The sequence below is a fragment of the Triturus cristatus genome, chromosome 1_2 (assembly GCF_964204655.1).
Source record: "Triturus cristatus chromosome 1_2, aTriCri1.1, whole genome shotgun sequence".
In the NCBI taxonomy this organism is placed as follows: domain Eukaryota; kingdom Metazoa; phylum Chordata; class Amphibia; order Caudata; family Salamandridae; genus Triturus; species Triturus cristatus.
The window spans coordinates 141,404,146-141,422,872 of NC_140580.1; the positions used below are offsets into that span (position 1 = coordinate 141,404,146).

At 54.2% G+C, this 18,727-nt stretch overlaps 1 protein-coding gene across 1 annotated transcript in view; it reads right to left on the minus strand.

The window, feature by feature from the left end:
* The window catches only part of TDRD1 (tudor domain containing 1), a 1,654,170-nt gene that overhangs the window by 1,565,358 nt on the left and 70,085 nt on the right, over nucleotides 1-18,727 (minus strand). Inside the window, exon 3 of the mRNA XM_085603291.1 lies at nucleotides 3,685-3,737. Coding sequence (XP_085459417.1) covers nucleotides 3,685-3,737 — 53 coding nt within the window. The remainder of the gene's footprint in view (nucleotides 1-3,684; nucleotides 3,738-18,727) is intronic.

The following is an 18,727-nucleotide window of genomic DNA, read 5'->3' on the forward strand; positions in this document are numbered from 1 at the left end:
TGTCAAAAAGGGGAAACTCCATCAAAGGGCAAATCCCGAAGACGCTCCTGAATATTCCCAGGAAAACTGCCGTCGCCCAGCCAGGCATGGTGGGGCAGAGCAACTAACCTGGCCCTAGCCCAAGCCACAGAGTCAGTGGTGACCATGGCCGACCGAATGGAAAACTTTGCCAGTTCCCGGTCATCATGAAGCAGCCAATCCAGGTCAGCCCAAGAGCCCCCCGGAAGAGATGGAAGGAGACGCTCGACCAAGTCCCAAAGGGCAAAAGTAGCACGTGCAAACACGCACAACGTGTTCAAAGAGGGCCGAACTGGTGGCCGCAAAGACATGGCAGCCACATGCCTCCAACCAGCGAGACTCCCTAGTGGGAGGAATTACCGTGGGAGGGGAGGAAGGTAGCGAGACAGAGGCTGCCTGGACTACCAGCCCTTGAGCCCTAGGATGGAGGGACAAACAGACGGGGTCATCTGGAGCCAGGCGATGACTATTTGCGATAGCACAACCCACAGGGTCTCCCGATGAGGGTCTCGCCCAAGTCCCAAGAAGAATGTCATATAATGACCCGCAAAAAGGCAACAATGGCTCCACCTCTACATCTCCCAGGTAGAGTAAATCGAACAAGGGATCAGAAGGCAGAGAGACTGAGGGAGGCTGCATCTGTAAGATATGACCAGCTTTGCGAACCACTCTTGCAAACGCTGCACCAGCCTCCGTGGACATTCTAGGTGGAGACAATAAGCCATCTGTTGGGGACGGTTGTAGGCTAACCGGTCCACCAAAAAGCAGAGGCTCTGCAGCCCGAGGACAACAAAAAAACCTGTCAGTGCCCCATGGACACCTGCTCCGAGGAGCATCCAAACAACCCTGGGGATGGTGAACCCTCAGGGGCCTCATCCTCCTCCACCAACAGAGGAACAGCAGGGGACAGCAGGGGACAGCACCGGCGTCGGCCCAACGTCGAGATAGTGTCACATCGACGTCAACCAAAGATGACTCGTCCACCTGGCGTCAGACCGGCGTCGACTCAACCTCCACCGAGACAAGAAACTGCGGTGAGGAACTGCGTCGACTCGGAATCGAGCTCCGCGCTGCAGCCGCATCCGGCGCCACGCAGGGAGCCTCACAGGGCTGTGTGGTGGCTCCACAGGAGAGCCGGATGTCTGACTGGGATGCCCCTCCAGGCCACGTCCCGATGTCGCAGCGACACCGGAACCGGAGTCAGGGTACCTCACAGGGCTGTACGGTGGCTCCACAGGAGAGCCGGATGTCTGACTGGTATGCCCCTCCAGGCCATGTCCCGATGTCGCAGCGACACCGGAACCGGAGTCAGGGTACTCGATCGGCACCGAGGACAAACCCACTGGCGAATTCCCAATCTGAGTCCCTAGTGGAGTGGGTGGAGCCCGAAGGCGCGAAATGGAGAGGAGGTAACCCAAAGATGGCCTGTAAAGCCCTAGAATAGGCTTCCATCTGAGATCTAGACACCCCAACACCAGGAAATGGTGGGTAGGTGGGGGTTGACTCCTGGGGGCCCATGTCCGGTGAAGACCGGGAGCAGCAGGCCCCAACATTTATGGGAGGTCAACAACCTCTGTGACTTCTTCCTGTGCTTACCTGCCTCAGACGAGTGACTTTCGCGGGAATGACTCCATGACCTGTCCCGAACAGAAGCCCCAGCTCAAGATGGAGACCGGCGACACAAGGACTCCGAACAGGACATTCAGACGGGCAGCAACTTCATCCGACGTTCCTGTAGGGACTTCAGCTTCAGCTGCCGGCAGGCGTTGCACTCCTCAGAGTCGTGGTGCTCTCCCAAGCACCACATGCAGATCTCGTGTGGATCCGTCACCGACATCTGCCACGGAGTGGTCTCACACGACTTAAAGCCCTTAGGCATCGCACACTGTTCCCGGACACTAAAAGGCGTCGATAAGGCCGGAAAACGAAAACAGGCCAGAGAAACCGCTTCTTCTGGATCCACGTTGGGATGCAAAAAGTGGGAAAATGGACATCAGCGCGCCGGGAGGGACATATATGGCTCCATTGACGTCATATCCGCGGACGTCGTCAGGACGGAGCCATGCAACGTCCTCCCCCGGCGTGCAGAAGTTCTGCTGAAGATTCTCCGGATCCAGTCTGACGCCAGGGGATATTCTAAGTTGATGAATCTGAGGCTAGATGTCTATCAGATCTAAACCTATAAGATTACATTCGGGTAAAACAAGCTGCTTTACACTCCTTCTGGGCTAAGCCTGAAGGCTGCTCTCCACAGCTACCACTCGGAGAGCTTTCTAAGGTTGTCTAAGACCACTAAAAGCACCATAAGGGTTGTCTGGATTAGTGCAAGGTGCCCACTTACATAAGTGTATACCATATACTAAGCCAGCTTCTCACAATGCCCTTTATCGAAAAAGATATGGGGAAAAACATACGTGAAGTACTCCAATAGCAAAAAGAAAGCGCTTAGCATTCTGGGGTAAAAGGAGTAGCAGTCAAGGGGTTAATAAGAATGGTCCACTAGGGTGTTGTGTGGTGGGATAGTAGGGAGGGAGAAGGTTCCAAGTGCCCAACGTAAAGAACAGATCGATTCCGTTACAATTGTTGTAAAATCACTAAGAGGACTGATGCTATCTTCACTACCTTCGAGAAGGCTCTGCCTTTGTTGGCTATTTTCATTATCAGACACAAAAAGGTGGATATTCTTTCAGAGGAAAGAAACCACCCGGAAAGGGAGGAGAGACCGTCTAGGAAGATTCAGATACGTTCTCCCGAAACGTGAAACTTTAAAACAAAAAATACACATCTGCCAATGAGCATGTAAACCCCCCAGAGCCAAAGTAAAGGAGTGGCTTGTCTTGAAATACAGGAAAGGAAAAGGCGTACCTTTTTATATACAACCCTAGTAGAAATAGTAATGCCCGGTCAACAAAAGAATAAATATAGAAACAGCCCCACGGAATACGGTCGAGCCCATCCTGGCTTTTAGAAGCCAGCATGAACGTGATGATGAAGCATTTCATTACTAGAGTGAGTGGGGGCTGTAGATTAAAAGGAAAAGTTTTTCTTCCCCTGTATTTCAAGACACCCCATTCCTTACTTAGGCTCTGTGGGTATACTTGTGCATGGTCAGACGGATGTTTTTATTATCCTTGAGATGTAGTAGGCTACTTGAGCTGTTTTGATGAAGCATCTGCAAGAGCTCTCAAGGACGCAAGACATTGTCAGGAAATTAACTTTCTCCATTCGTTTTGTTTCTTGCTTTTGAAGCACGTGTTACTAATGTTAGTTCACGTTTCATGATTGGGGAGCTGTAGGGAGGGTTACTTGGCTTTTTAGGAATCGTTCTAAGCACAGAGGGATATGTGGACTAAATTGCAAGCTGGAAATTAGTTGCTTAAATGGTGCCATTTGCTGGCGAATCCTTTCTTAATTGCTTCTGAGTAGGCTATGGTCAATAAGAGGTGTTTGATCAAAAGAGAACGAAAGCGGTCTGTCCAATCCAGAAGTGTATCAGATAACAGGACCTGCCTCTCTGTTGGTGCTCACTTCCAAATGTTGCACCTGACAATGCTGTCATTTGTAAAGACTTCAATCTAAAAGAAGCTTTGATTTTACAAATCAAATGATTAGCCTTAATGGTATGACAGTTAGCAAACAGTGATAAAAAAAATTGCCGATACTCACAGCAGCCGCATCATCTGTTAAGCTTTCACCTTTTTCATTTCCCAACACTTTACCTGAAAAGAAAAGGGACTTTAAACATCTTTTTCAGAGTACAAAAGGAAGAGATCATACCCTCTCCAGTTTTTGCAAAGATGGTATATAAATAAATCTTTTTCTAATTGTACAGCGTTATTGCAATGTATGCAATTCAGAAAAAAGTAGCATATAAATGAACACACATTCAAGCTGACTAACTTAACTTTGCAGCTACATCAGAGACTACAAAGGGAAATTTAACTCTTTCGAAATACCACAATTTCAGCAGCTAGGTTTGGACCCTTGTAGATCAAAGCTGCCTAATCAAAATAATCATTTTTTTAGACCTCCCTACTGAAAAGTTAGCTTCCTAGCAGATATATTAACAAGTTACTTACCTTCGGTAACGATATAGCTGTAAGAAACATTAGTTAGTTAGATTCCTCACCTTAGAATATCCCCAGGCGTCAGGATGGATCCGGAAAGAGTTTATCAGCAATACCCTTGCGCGTCGCTAGGCGTCATCTGCGGCTCTGCGTCCGTCGTCTGCGTCGTGATCGCCAGGATGACGTTGGAGTACTTAGATGCCGCCCTCGCGCGCTGACGTCAGTTCTTGTACATAGCTTTCCGCTCCAGGAACGCAGAGCCATGCAAGAGACCGACACTGATGCCAATAAAGTCTAGGGCCCTGAAAGGGATGTCCTCAACCCTAGATATCGGTTCGCAGAACGGGGAGGATGGGTGGGGCGGTGAGGAATCTAACTAACTAATGTTTCTTACAGATATATCGTTACCGAAGGCAAGTAACTTGTTCATCTGAAAGAAACACGTTAGTTAGATTCCTCACCTTAGAATAGATACCCCAGCAATACCAACCCCGGTGGTGGGCCTGCGAACCAAGATCACACCAGAAAGTCCTGGAGAACAGAACGGCCAAAGAAGCCGTCTCTCCGGACTTGGCTGTCCAGGCAATAGTGTTTGGCAAACGTGTGCAGCGAGGGGACTCCCCGGCCCAGGGCAGTGGTCGCCGCTGTGGCCCGAGTGGAATGGGCCCTCAGCCCTTCAGGAGGTTCCTTTTTAGCCAAGGAGTAACAGGCCTTCATACACAAAACGACCCACGAGAGATGGTTCGTTTGTGCACCGCCCGCCCCTTCTTAGCACCCACGTAGCCAACAAAGAGTTGGTCGTCCACCCGGAACTGTTTGGTGCGGTCAAGATAGAAAGACAGCACCTGCTTTGGGTCCAGACGGTAGAGCCTCTCTTCCTCTTTCGAGGGATGCAGAGGCGGAAAGAAGGTGGGCAGAGCAACAGACTGTCCGATGTGAAAGGCAGTCACTACCTTCGGAAGAAAGGAAGGGCGAGTCCTGAGAACCACTTTGTCCGGATGGACAGAAAGGAAAGGAGGCTTAGAAGAGAGAGCCTGGAGCTCACTCACCCGTCTAGCAGAGGTGATGGCAACCAGGAAAGCAGTCTTAAGAGTGAGGAGACGAAGGGGACAATTATGAAGTGGCTCAAAGGGAGCGCACATCAGAAAGGTCAAAACAAGGTTCAAATCCCACTGAGGCATTACGAAAGGGACAGGAGGAAACATGCGAGTAATGCCCTTAAAGAATCGAGAAACAACAGGGGATTTGAAAAGAGAAGGCTGATCAGGAAGCCATAAGAAACCAGAAATAGCTGAAAGATATCCTTTAAGGGTGCCCAGAGCAGAACCCTGCTGGGCCAAGGAAAGAAGAGGAGAACCTCAGAAAGAGGGGCGGAAAGGGGATCCACAGCCTTTGCTGTGCACCATGCCACAAATTTGTTCCACCTGCAGGCGTATACCGATTTTGTGGAGGGACGCCTGGCTGCCAGAATAACATTGCAGACTTCAGGAGGCAAGTCAAAAGGCATCAACTGCCGTCGCTCAATCTCCACGCATGGAGGTGGAGGCTGGACAGGTTCGGGTGGAGGACCGTCCCCTGCTGCTGCGACAGAAGGTCCTCCTGAAGAGGCAGTCGTATCGGGGGATCGATCGATAGACTGAGTAGCTCGGGATACCAGTATCTTCGTGCCCAATCCGGACCTACCAGGATGACTTGGGCCCGGTCGCGCCTGATCTTCTTTATCACTCTGGGCAGAAGTGGTATAGGCGGAAAGGCGTACAACAGACCGCAACTCCACTCGCGACGAAAGGCGTCCCAGAGCGAGTGCCGCCTTGGAAACTTCATCGCGCGTTCTCGTCGGTGGTGAATAGATCTAACCAAGGATCTGCCCACTGCCGAAAGAGGCCTTGCGCCACGTCCGACTGTAGACGCCATTCGTGATCCCTCATGCCCCGGCGTTCAGAGAGCCCGCCAGATGTTGAACCACCAGGGTGATGCCCTGATGTTCCAGCTATGTCCAGAGGCGCAGAGCCTCCTGACAAAGGTTCCAGGACCCCACCCCGCCCTGTTTGTTGCAATACCACATAGCGGTGGTGTTGTCTGTGAACACCTGCACTACACTTCCCCGGACAGAGGGAAGGAATGCCTTCAGTGCAAGCCGGATCACCCACAGCTCCAGAAGGTTGATATGGAGCCGGGACTCCGCCGCAGACCAGAGGCCTCTGATCTCCGCCTCTCCCATGTGGCCCCCCCAACCCAGGAGGGACGCATCCGTCACCACTACGTTCTCCGGCTGGGGTAAGGAGAGGGATCTGCCACTGACCCAATCGCGGTCCGTGAGCCACCACTGCAACTGTCTCGCAGTGCCCTCCGAGATCAGGACGTGGTCGAGAAGGTTGCCCCGATGCTGGGCCCACTGAAACTTCAGGTCCCACTGCAGAGCCCGCATTCGCCATCTGGCGTGATGCACCAACAGGATGCAGGAGGCCATCAGACCCAGAAGTCGCAGCACCAACCTGACCGAATCCCAGGATAGAGGCCGAAAGATAGGAATCAGAGCCTGAATATCCCGGACCCGCTGTTCAGGAGGATAAGCCCGGAACTGCGCCGAGTCCAGAACCCTTCCGATAAAGAGGAACCTCTGGGAGGGACTCAGATGCGACTTCGGCACATTGATGGAGAACCCCAGCAAATGCAGGAGGTTGGCCGTAGTCTGGAGGTGGGAGACGACTGTCTGGGGCGAGCCCACCTTCAACAACCAGTCGTCGAGATGGGGGAAGACTGGAACCCCCAATCTGCGCAGATGAGCTGCGACCACCGCCATCACTTTCGTGAACACCCGAGGGGCACGGGTGAGCCTGAAGGGGGGGCACGGTAAACTGAAAATGCTCTTAGCCCACCGTGAACCGCACGGTGGGCCGGCAGGATGTGGATGTGGAAATAAGCGTCCTGCAAGTCCAACGCTACCATTCAGTCTCCAGGGTCTAGGGCAGCCAGAACCTGAGCTAAGGTGAGCATCTTGAACCTCTCCTTCCAGAGGAAGGCGTTGACGCTCCTGAGGTCCAAGATAGGGCATACGCCCCCTCTGCCCTTCTTGAGAACCAGAAAGTAGTGGGAATAACAACCACGACCTACTTCTGGACCAGGAACGCGCTTGATGGCCCCCTTGGCCAAGAGGGCCGTAACTTCCTCCTGCAGAAGGTTCAAGTGATCCCCGACATGCGGTGGTACTCCGGTGGCACGGATGGAGGGGTCGCCTCGAAGGGGAGGGAGTAGCCCCTTCGGACGATTTGCAGCACCCACTTGCCCGACGTGATGGAACGCCAGTGGAGAAGGTGATGGCGAACTCTGCCGCCCACTGGCGTGGAATGGGCCTGAAAGCACGGACTAGGAGGGCTTTGAGGCAGATGCTGCTGGGGTAGATGTGGATGGACCGGCACGTTGTCCCCCTGTACCGCCTCTGCGGAATCCACGTCCGCGACCGTGTGGAGGTGGGTTCTGCGGCCTGTGGCTAGGCGGATGTGAGGGGGCGCCCCTTCCTAGGCCACGAAAGGGGCGAATAGCAGAAGCTTGCGGGCGCGGGCCGAGAGGCAACAGGACTTAGCCGTAGCCCTGGAGTCCTTAAAGCGCTCCAGCGCACTATCCGCTTTGTCGCCAAAAAGGCGACTGCCACCGAAGGGCATGTCTATGAGGGTGCTCTGGACATCCACAGAAAAACTCGTGGACCGCAACCAGGCGTGGCGGCGAAGTGCCACCGTGGTCGACATTGCCCGACCTAGCGAGTCCGTACTGTCCAGTCCACATCGGATTGCATGCCGTGCTGCATCCTGCCCCTCGGCAAAAGCCTGGGCGAGCCGTGTCCGGGCCTCCTCCGGGAACTGGGGGAGAACGTCCTCCACCGTATCCCACAGGGAGTGGGAGTAAGGGTCCAAGAGACAAGCGGTGTTAATAGAACGCAATCCCAAACTAAGGGAGAAGAAAAGCTTTTTTCCCAACTGTTCTAGTCTCTTGGATTCCCGATCCGGGGAAGCGGACGGGAAGGAGATCTGGGAAGTAGAGGCCTGGATAACCAGGCTCTCGGTGTGGGGTGCATGGACAGAAAACTGGGGTCGCCCGGCGCAGGGCGGTGGCGCCGGGCCACGTTCCAGTCCACAGGAGGTACTGTGGAGGGCTTGGACCAGGTGCCCTTTATAACATCAACCAGTGCTTCATTAAACTGCAGCAGAGGCTCCGAGGAGCTTGCTAATGGTTGGAGCACTTCAGTGAGGAGGTTAGTCCTCACGGCCACAGCAGGTAGCTCCAGCCCAAGGGCTTCGGCCGCCTTGCGCAGCACCACAGAAAATGCAGCACCTTCCTCCAAAGCCACGGTCGGAGGAGAAATGAAGCCAGTGTCAGGGGAGGTATCCAGACCACTGGCATCCCCCAGCTCGTCTGCCCAGTCCTGAGACAACTGACCCTGCCGGGCCAGAGGGTCCTCAGACCCCTCCCAGTCGTCACCGTCATCCGATTCCTGGTAGACAGGAGGAATGATCGGTGCCGGGCAGAAGATTAAATTGCCACCCATCGCATCGGGTGTGGCGCCGGACGGCGCCGCTCCGACGCCGGGCCGGGTCTAAACTGGTGAATGGCGTCGTCCGAAGGCGGCGCCGGGGGTGGCACCGGAGTCTGCACCGGCAGAGGGGTCGTGAGGAGCCGGCTCGCTAGGCCTCCCGGTCGAGCCTGCGGGGCCGGAAGGCGCGCCGGCAAGTGTCGACGGCGGAGCCATGTTCCTCATGGCCTTGAGGAATGAACTGATCTCCGCTGGAGTCGCGCCAGTCCCAGGGACCGGCGGGTATGGGGACCGACGAGACTCATGCGGCTCCGACGGAGCCGTGTGGGTAGTACCACCCGTACCCTCGGCCGAGTCGCGAGACCGGCGAGGGGAGCCCTAAGAGCGATGTCGCCTCTTGGACTTCTTACTATGCTTAGACTTACCCGAAGACTTGGAACCCGACGAGTGGTGGTGATGGCTGCCGCTCCGCGACCGGTCCCTCGACCGGGACCGTGAACGGCGTGGATCCGACTGCCGGAGCTCGAGTAGCTTACGGGACCACTCCCGCCTAGCCTTCGAAGTCAACGCCCGGCAGTCGGGGCACGACTCGGCATCGTGGTCAGCCCCCAGGCAGTAAAGGCACCGGCGGTGGTCCGTAACCGACATCAGTCAGTGACCGGAGTCACAAGCTTTAAAGCCAGGCATCCTACCGGCACGAGAATCGAACCAAAAGAGTACAAAAAGTTAGTCAAAAAATGACTAAAGGGTATGCTCTTCCCGGATCGGCGCTTGCTGGCGCGGAAAAAAGAAGAATGGACGTCAGAGCGCGAGGGCGGTGTCTAAGTACTCCAACGACGTCATCCCGGCGATCACAACGCCGGCGACAGACGCTGAGCCGCAGACAACGCCTAACGACGCGCAAGGGTATTGCGGACGAAAAATCTTTCCGGATCCAGCCTGACGCCCGGGGATATTCTAAGGTGAGGAATCTAACTAACGTGTTTCTTTCAGGTATGAATGTTTAACTGTATTCTACATCTGGAGACATGAGACATCATAATAGCTGTCCCTGAAGCCTCAAGACTCGTTATACTTCAAGCTGAAACCTTGGTGTCAGATGTCCTGACTGGTAAATGCCATGTTCGTCCACTCATCTCATCACCCCTGCCAAAGACCTGTGACTACCTCCTCTCTGCCAAACTCCCTCCTCTTGCCTCGCTCTCTGCCAAACACTCTCCTCTTGCCTCATTACCTCCTCGTAAGTCTTCCTCGCCACATGACTAACAAAGTGAGCTTCAGCTCCACACCAGAACCCTTCAAAGCAAAAAAGTCAGCCTCCCATGCCTCCCATCCCTTGCCAATATGGCCGACCCACTACACCCTTGACCTCTATAAGAGGCAGGCCGGCCCAACGCTTCAGCCTATTTTTTGGGTTCTGTGCACGATTACTCTCCAGATGCGTCTTCAGGTAAGTGGTTCCTGCTGTAGCGGGAGCATGGGTCCCTGGTTGGTGGTCCGGCACTAGCGGACTCTGGGGCTTTTGGACTGCCCCCCCTTCCTTCCCTCGGTCGCCTTTTAGGACCGGTTAGGCTCTGCCTTAGCGGGCCAGGGGTCAATAGGGGGGGGGGGCGGGCAGGGTGGTCTGGGGCTCTGTTTGATCCCTTCTGACCCCTCACCTCGCACAGACACGGTCTCGAGTTGTGTTGACCTCTGTCTCAGCCCGCAATCCCGCCGGTGCATTGGTTTTAGTGTCCATCAGTTTTGAATGTGACACAGTTAATTATATAACCCCGGGAGGTGCGGTGAGCTCCAGGGGCACATTTGGTTAGCACACGGTCCTTATCTGGCAGTACTTGCACAACGGAGGGCGGCCTTGGTGAGTTTGAGCTCCCCTGGAGCATGCCGAGTAGTTTTCCAAAACCTTTTCACTTTCCGTACTCCTTAGACTCAGAGTAAAGACGGCCTTACTGAAGAGTCTTTACTTCTCACGCAGGGCGGGTTCCCCATGTACCCCAGCCCGTCGCTGGGGGTGTGGGGGGCGGCTCTGCATCGGGAGGCCAGCGGACCGTCTCCGATTCCGCGGCTGAGCCCCCATGTTCCTGACACCGAAGGCCCGGCCTTCATGCGGCCAGCGTGGTCAGTCCCGTGGGGCTGGCATTCGGCGCAGGCAACTGCTGTTTGTGGCGAAGGCTCACCTTCTGACAGGGCCGGGTGCAGTCCTCGGCGGTGCCTGGGTCCACTCTTGGCGTTCCGTCACGTCCTACGGGAGTTTGGCGGGGGTCTGCTACACGGCGGGGTGCCACTTCTTCCAGAGTTTCTTTACCGGCCTCCATTGGGTGGGGCCGGGCTGATTGCAATCAGGAGCTCCTCGCCTCGGCCATGGTATGCCTCCGAGGGGCAGGGCCGGTCCCCTCCCGCTTCCTTCAGGGCAAATTCCCTCAGGTGCAGCAGATCCGCAGGTTCCTAGGCGACTTCTTTCGGTTTCTCTCTGTTTTTTGCAGGGTCCAGGTCTGTGGGTCTTTCAGTCTGTGGCTGGAGGTAGTCTAGACTGATCCGGTCCCGTGGGACTGGCGGCCGGCAGGGCTGCTGCGGGACTCCTATTTTTCTGTACTATCTTCTTCAACACCTGTGGTTTTCATTATGGGGGTTTTGTTGGGCTGTCTTGTGCTTGCGTTCTTCATCCTTCCCACGCAGCATGCTGGTTTGCGGCTGGAGGTGGTGGTGTGCTGAGGCTGTTTTGGTGCTCTCGCATCTGCTCGGCTAGTCTGTTTCTACCCAGTTTCAGTATCTTCCGATACGTTCATGGTGGCCCTCTGTTGTAGGGCAGGAACACCGTCCTCGGGGTGTGTGTTCTAGTTTGGCTTATGAACGTGTTTTTTACATTGCCTGAGGGGTCTCAGTCGCCTGTGGCTGCAGTGGGTCTGTGTTTCCCTCCCGGTTTTCGTGGGTTGATAGGAGCTTTTGTCTTTTTTGCGGGTGAGCACAGCCTTATGGCTAGAGCGGTCAACCTTGAGACTGGGGACCTGGATCCATGTCCCAGCGTCCTCGCTCATCTCCGGTGGTTCTGGGCTCCCACAACGGATGACGTGCTCTTTACAGGGCTTCTGTGGTAGTACGGATTTCCTTGTCTGGTGGCTTAGTGTGCTGTTTCCACTGTGGTGGCCTATGTTCATACTCTTAGTCACTCGTTTATTCTTTCTTCTAAGGATGTTTCACGTGGGCCAGTGGTTATCAGTAAGCATCTGTTGTTCAGTGCCGATATGCCATTCGGGGTGACAGTGCTCTTTACGATTCCCATGTTGTGTACTTATACCGTGCATTGCTTGACATGGTTTTAGGCCCTTCCTGGTGTTTTCGTGCTCTGTCTTTATTCTGAGATTGCCTAGAAGGGTTCCGTAGGGTGGTCATCCGCTCTTCTTTGTGGGGCCGTTTGTTTTGCCATTACTGTGCTAGTGATCGCACATAGATCGTCCTTTTGCCCGGTAGGATGTGTGTTCATGTCTTGGTGTTTTGCGGGCATTGAGGAGTGTTACACGGGTCCACGGCTTTGTTTGGTTTGCAGTGTTGATCCCTCATCCTTCTTCCCTTTGGGCCTGCAGTACTTTTGTCCGGTATACTCATGTCCCTGCCTGCTCTCCATTGTTGTGTAGGGTCTGTCCTGGTCGGTCCCTGGTTATTGTGTCCTCCGGGGGTTGCTGGGGGCTGCTACTTGTCTGATGGGGGTGGGCCCCTGCCCATCCTTCACTGGGCTGCTTCGGTGGTCTCTGAGTGGGCTTTTGATTCCGATTCTGCTCCTGGAGTCTTGCCTTTTCTTATCCAGGTCCACGGCGGTGGCTCTCTGGATTACTGTCTCGGCTGGCGGCCTTGCGTTCCCTTCCTGGTCGGGTTTCTTCTCGCTTCCTGGAGGTTGGGGCTCTGCTGGGGGCCTTTTTCTGTTGCCACTGCTGGGTCACCACCAGCTGTCGCTTGTTGGGCTCCTGGTGTCGGTCCGACATGCTGCGGCTCAGTGGAGGGTCCCCTACCCTGGGTGGCTGTCCCCCTTCGGCTGGTTTTGTGTGGCCCCCCCGGCTGTTCATGTCTAGGTTGTCCGCCTTGGTAAGGGCCCTCCAGGGGGAGTGTTTTGGGTGCCTTGTGCCTCAGTGACAGGCGGTCTGTCCGTTGGCGGTCCTCCCAGTTCGGTTGGACTCAGTGCTCTGTGGGCCTTCCCGTCTCCGCCTGTTCCCGTGGGTGTCCTTTTATTCTTGCCCCGGTGGCTACCTTCCCACCTGGTCTGCCAGTCTGGCCGGTGGTCTTTCTGTTCTTATTTCCCCTTTTTCGGAATGGCGGTCTTTGGGGCATGCGTAGGTTACCGGTCGGTGCTGGGTCAGTTGGTCTGCCTTCTGTTGACCGTTCCTTGGCTAATCTGGGATTTGCCCCGGCCCTGCGGGGGCTTCTGGTTGCTCTCCTGGGCGGTTTCTCCCCTGCCTCGTGCTCCAGGGGGTTTGCGGGGTTTGCCTCTGTTGACTTTTTGGCACGGTGGTGCGGTCCTTGCCTGGGTCGCTTTATTCCGGTTTGTGTCCTCGGTGTTGGCTCTTCAGCCTTCTCGTCCGGGCTCCCGGCTTTGTGCTGTCCTAAGGTCCCTTTTCTTCTAGGGGTCCTGGGCTTGTTTGGCCTGGCCAGGGCATTTGTCCTGTTGGTGGTACTCGCCTGGGTGCTTCTCCATTGGTATCACCTGCTGCGGTTGGTGGACTTGGGGGCTGTTGCTCAATGTTCCATGTTATGCCTCTGTGGGCACGGGTTTTGTGTCCTGCCCCTGCTTTCTAGTTTTCCCGTGGTGGTTTTTGTTTCCAGCAGTGCTTTTGGGTGTCCGGGGATGCTGGAATTCCCGGTTCTCTTCCCCCAGGCGGGGTTCGGCGCTTCCGGTGTGGATTTTGTATCCTCCTCTTCTTTGTCCCTGGTTTTGGGGTCCTGGGGCCTGCTGGCTCGGGTTGCTCCCTGGGAGTGTTGACATTGCTTGGGCTCGTTTCGCCCGACTCTTCTGTCCTTCTCGCCTTTGGTGTTTTCTGCCTGTGGCCTTGCCTCCTTGTATGCTCCTGTTCCTGTTGACTCTGCGTTGTTCGGCTGGGTCAGGCCTGGTTGTTGGTTGTATAATTAGCCACCTGGGTGCTCGATTCAACGGCTCTTCTGCTCCCTGTGGAACGTTGATAGGACGGTTTGCTTGGCCCCTGTGCGGGGCTGTCCTGCTCGTTCGTTCCGTGTTTCCCTTCCTTCCGGGTCCATTATGTTTCCTTGTGTGTGGTCCTCTGTGGGGCGTTCGTATTCCCTTATGGTGGCTTGGCTTTGGTCCTGGTACTTTGTCCACTCTTCGACATCGGTGAGCGGCCTTGTGGGCTTTCCGGTTTTCACTGTTTGCCGGTTGGGTTCCCTTGGTGGCCGGGTCGCTTCGGTATCCTTTGCTGTGGCCTCCTGGGCTGTTTTGCCTTGTCCCTGCCTAGGCTCTCTCAGTGGGGGTCCCATGTGTGACTGGGGTCCGTGTCCCGCCTGTTCTCTCCTTGCTGGTGGTGTTTGGGTGCAATTTTGTTTGTCGGTTGGGGTGCTGGGTTCCGTTCTGCACCTCCTTCCGTTCTTGCGGCTCCACCCTGTCTGGGTTGTTCCCCGCTGGTTCCTCTGCTTCAGCTCGGTTGCCACCAGGCCTGGTGGGTTTTTGTTTCCTTCTTCCCCTCCCGTCGTTGGTCTTGGGGTGGTTTGATAGCTGGTCTTAAGTCGGACTGTCTCTTTGCTGCTGTGGCTTCTTGTGGTGTCACTGTGGTTGGGGTGCCCTCTGTTTCTTCAGTTCCGGAGTCTGGGCTTCTGCTTCCTTCTCGCTGTTGGCTGTCCGTCGGATGGTCTTGTTGTGTTTGGGCCGGCTAACTGTTTTCTGTTCTGGGGTCTGTTGTTGCCTTTTGCTCCGTACTGTTTCATCCCGGTCCTTCTCTGTCCGCGTCTGTCGTTGGTTTTGTATTGATCACTTTACGCGGGAGATGGGGACGTAGCTGGATCAGTTGATGGAACATAAGTGACCTGCAAATGAATAAACATTTTTGAAGCCCAAAAAGGTGACTGGAGTGTTGTGCAAGATCTTGGACACGTGACGTCAATTCGTTAAAAAGTAACCTTGATATCGCTCGGTAAATGACATCGGGTGACCCCTGGCCCCTCCAGAACACGCCCTTCGACGGATTATTTCAACAATAATAAAAATTTAGAAAGTAGCAGGGGTCTGCTCTCGCATTTGGTCTCGGCAGGGCCTGCGTGCCTCCGATAAGGCACGCAGCCCCCTGGTACACCACTGAACTTAGGTCCGAAAAGTCTAAATGTAAAAGATTAGAAAGAGTCTGGCGTGTCAGCAAAGAAATCCAAGATAGAAGGCTATATAAACTTTCTTTAACCTACTATCATCTTAACTTAAAAGGGGCAAGACGCCAATTTATTATCAATCAAATCGAAGGAGCGGCAAATACCCCTAAGGCGCTCTTTGGTATAGTTAAAGAATCTGTAACTCCTCAAGCCAGCAGTCAATCCCCTGTGGAAACACAGGACTTCTGTAACCAGTTAGCTAGTTACTTTCAAGACAAGATCGCCAGAATCTATGCAAACTTTCCATCTCAAAATGCGCCACCCCATGATGCTTTTGGTTGTAGGGAGCTGGAAAGAAGGACAGGCTGCACTTTGGAGTGTTTTGCTCCAATTACTCTAGAGGAAGTCTCCAATGCACTCGCTTCAGCTAAATCTGGCTAACCAACTGATCTCTGCCTCCTAAAACGATGGCTCTGTTAGCAGCCAGTTGTGCACCTGTTATTCTCCAACTATACAACCTATCTATTCAATCGGGGAATATTCCAAACACATGGAAGGAGGCTTTTGTGCGTCCCATCCTGAAGAAACCTATCGCTGACCCGCAGGAACTTGGCAATTACCGCCCGATCTCTCTTTTATTTTTATTGGGGAAAGTACTGAAAGGCATGGTAAATAAACAACTACGCCAATATTTAGAATCAAATGAAATATTGGACCCTTCACAATCGGGTTTTCGACCGGGCTACAGCACCGAGACTGCAATTGTGGCAGTTACGGATTCGCTTAGGTTACAAATGGATGAGGGGGGCTCGGCAATACTGATTCTGCTGGATCTCTCCGCAGCTTTCGATACCATCTCCCACGAAGTGCTAGCGGAGAGATTGGAATCCTGTGGTATTCAGGATAGAGCCTTAAACTGGCTATGTAACTTTATGACCGGTAGATCTCAGACAATCATGCTCGGGCCACACTTGTCAGATTCAATCACTTTAGATAAAGGTGTACCCCAGGGATCGTGTCCAAGTCCGACCCTATTTAATATCTATATGTCTATATGTCTAAATGTCTCCGTTAACCGGGATAGTGGAAAAATTGGGCTTTGAAATCATCTCTTATGCTGATGATACTGATGATACTCAGCTCATTTTCCCGGTTGGCTTGGACCTAGTTGCAGAGAAAGCTCGATTTGCCAGAGGAATGCTTGAAATTTCAAATTGGATGTCTCGGAACTGTCTCCAGCTGAACCCTGGCAAGACCGAGCTAATGCTGATAGGTAAAGCAACTGTCAGCTGGTCAGATGACTGGTGGCCGGCCGAATTGGGAGTTGTCCCTACTCCGACTCTAGGTGTAAAAAAATCTGGGTCTAAAATTAGATCAGTCTCTATCTATGAGGGACCGCATAGCTGTGACTACGAGCTCTTGCTATTCTAGCCTGCGTCTGTTGCGTAAAATTCTTCCTTTTCTGCCCACTATCCATCGTAAAACCTTGGTTCAGGCAATGGTCATCAGTCGCCTGGACTATACAATGCCGTACTGGCCGGGTCAGAAGAGACCTTGTTGAGTTAACTCCAGGTCATCCAAAATACGGCAGCTAGGATGGTTATGAACCGCCCAGCAGGTTCCGCATCGGTCCCCTTGCTTCGAGAACTCCACTGGCTATCAGTGAGGAAAAGATCGTTTTTTAAGATCTGCTGCCTTACGTACTCGGCACTTAGTGGTAGAGGCCCTAGATATCTCCAAAAGAGACTTGTTAAGCATGCTCCTATTATAAAACTGCAGTCTGGTGCGCAAGCTCTTCTACAAGTGCCACATATCAGGTTATGCTGCTCTGGAGGAAAGTCCTTTTCAAACTTGGCGCCCAGTTAATGGAATGAGCTTCCAGAATTTCTTCGTAGAATTACAGTGTATACCACCTTTAGTAAACAACTAAAAGCCTTCCTTTTTTAAACAAACACCTGTTCCCTTCCAGTCTTTGGGATAACTTTAGCAAGCGCCTAGATGCCCCCGGGCGAGTCGTGCGCTATAGAAGTTCTTCTAACATAACATAACATCACCCCTCGGAGCCAGTGACAGGGACCCCCCCCCCGCCCCACACTTTAAAGAGGCCGCTGCCCTCGTGTGCGGGGGGGGGGGATTAACGGGCACCCGGGGTGTTTATTACTGAAGGAGCCCTGTAGCGCACGTGGCTCTGTGAGCCCTTCAGGAGGGCCTCTCTGCACAGATTCTGTGTGGAGCGGCATACAGTCTGTGTGCACCGGTGCACGACCCCGAGCGTCTTACATGCTCGTCCGCCTCTATAGCTTTTCAGTGGGGCTTCAGCACGACCTCGGATTACAAAACTGCAAAGGAGATGAAAGAGGGTGCCTCGTCTATGAGGAGACCGCCCTAAACTATGAGACGCACTAAACAGATGAGAGACAGGCATTTCTGCCTGCGCTGAACAGTGACTGCGAAAACCAATACCGTAGGGAAGGAAGGCTGTGAGTACAGACTATGTCTCCACCCTGTTACATGACAAGCACAGACTGACAGGTGAAATTTGTCCGTCAAGGGCAGCAGCTCCGGGAGGTACCCTCTGAAAGGCTGTTTGAATCAAATGGAAGTTTTATTTTCTTGGGCCGCTTCCGCCCCGTGAGATGTGCAGAATGTGTGCACGCTGATCTTAGCGCTGGTGCACGGTGGCAATGCGGCCGGTACCCAGTACAGCTGCCACAACCCCCATACTCTGCCGCCTGCTTCTGTTTACAGCTCCTGGCACAGCCCCACCGTGTTTGCGCCTCTCCCTGATGCCCCCTGGCAGGCACCAGTTGCCACCGCTCAGTGTTAACGCGGGGCCTGGTGTGCTGAACCCTACGCGGCATGCACACGGGCCCCTGCATCAGGTGTACTCTGGGTGAGGTGTGCCGAGCCTTCCGCTGAGGTGCACCCGGGTCCTGATGTGCTCAGCCCTTCTTGGCTGTATCCCGGGCTGGTACAGGCACAGCTATCACAAGCCCCGTACTCTGCCTGCTTCTGTTTACAGCTCCTGGCACAGCCCCACCATGTTTGCGCCTTTCCCTGATGCCCCCTGGCATTCAGATATCAGCATCACTTCTGGTGTTATTGGAGGGTGTGACAATGTCAGGGGGGACCCCAGACCAAGCCTTAGTCGGTCACCCCTGTCTTCTCTTTCCCCACAGCCTCACGGGGACCTGTCTCACACGCAATGGTGGAGCAATGAGGGGGAGACAGAAAGAAGCGACTGTTTCTTTAATTGGGCGGAGTTCGGAGAATCCGGACCAGGCCCCCTTTGTGACGTCAACATCCCGGAACCAGAAGTAGCCGGACCGGAGAACAAGCCGGGGTGTGTTACACCTGGAGGAGCGGAGTGTGGAGCAGAGCGTAGCGATCGAGAGCAGAGGAAGCGGAGAAGGACGAACGACGGGAGAACGAGGAGGAGGTCGGAACAGCGGAGGAAGCGGAGGAGTGACGGGAGGAGACGGAGGTGAACCAGCGAAAGTCGGAGGAGGAGGAGACCCCGAACCCGGAGAAAGCCGAAGAGGAGACGAGAACAGCGTGGACGTGCAGAGGGCTGAGCCAGGAGGCCACCGACCCGGCGAATCCCCGTGCCACACTTCAAGTGAAGGGTGGCTACAACAGGTACGGGGCCGAATCAAAGCCTGGGTGGGAGGAAGGGGTTGGAAACCTCCTTGACCCTACCGTCTACGGCTCTCAGTGCGCACCCTACCCCTGAGCACTTTCTTTCCTCACAGTCTGGGTTATTTACTTGAGAGCACTGCGTGACCCCTCACCCCCCTTCCCTATAACCGGAACGTAC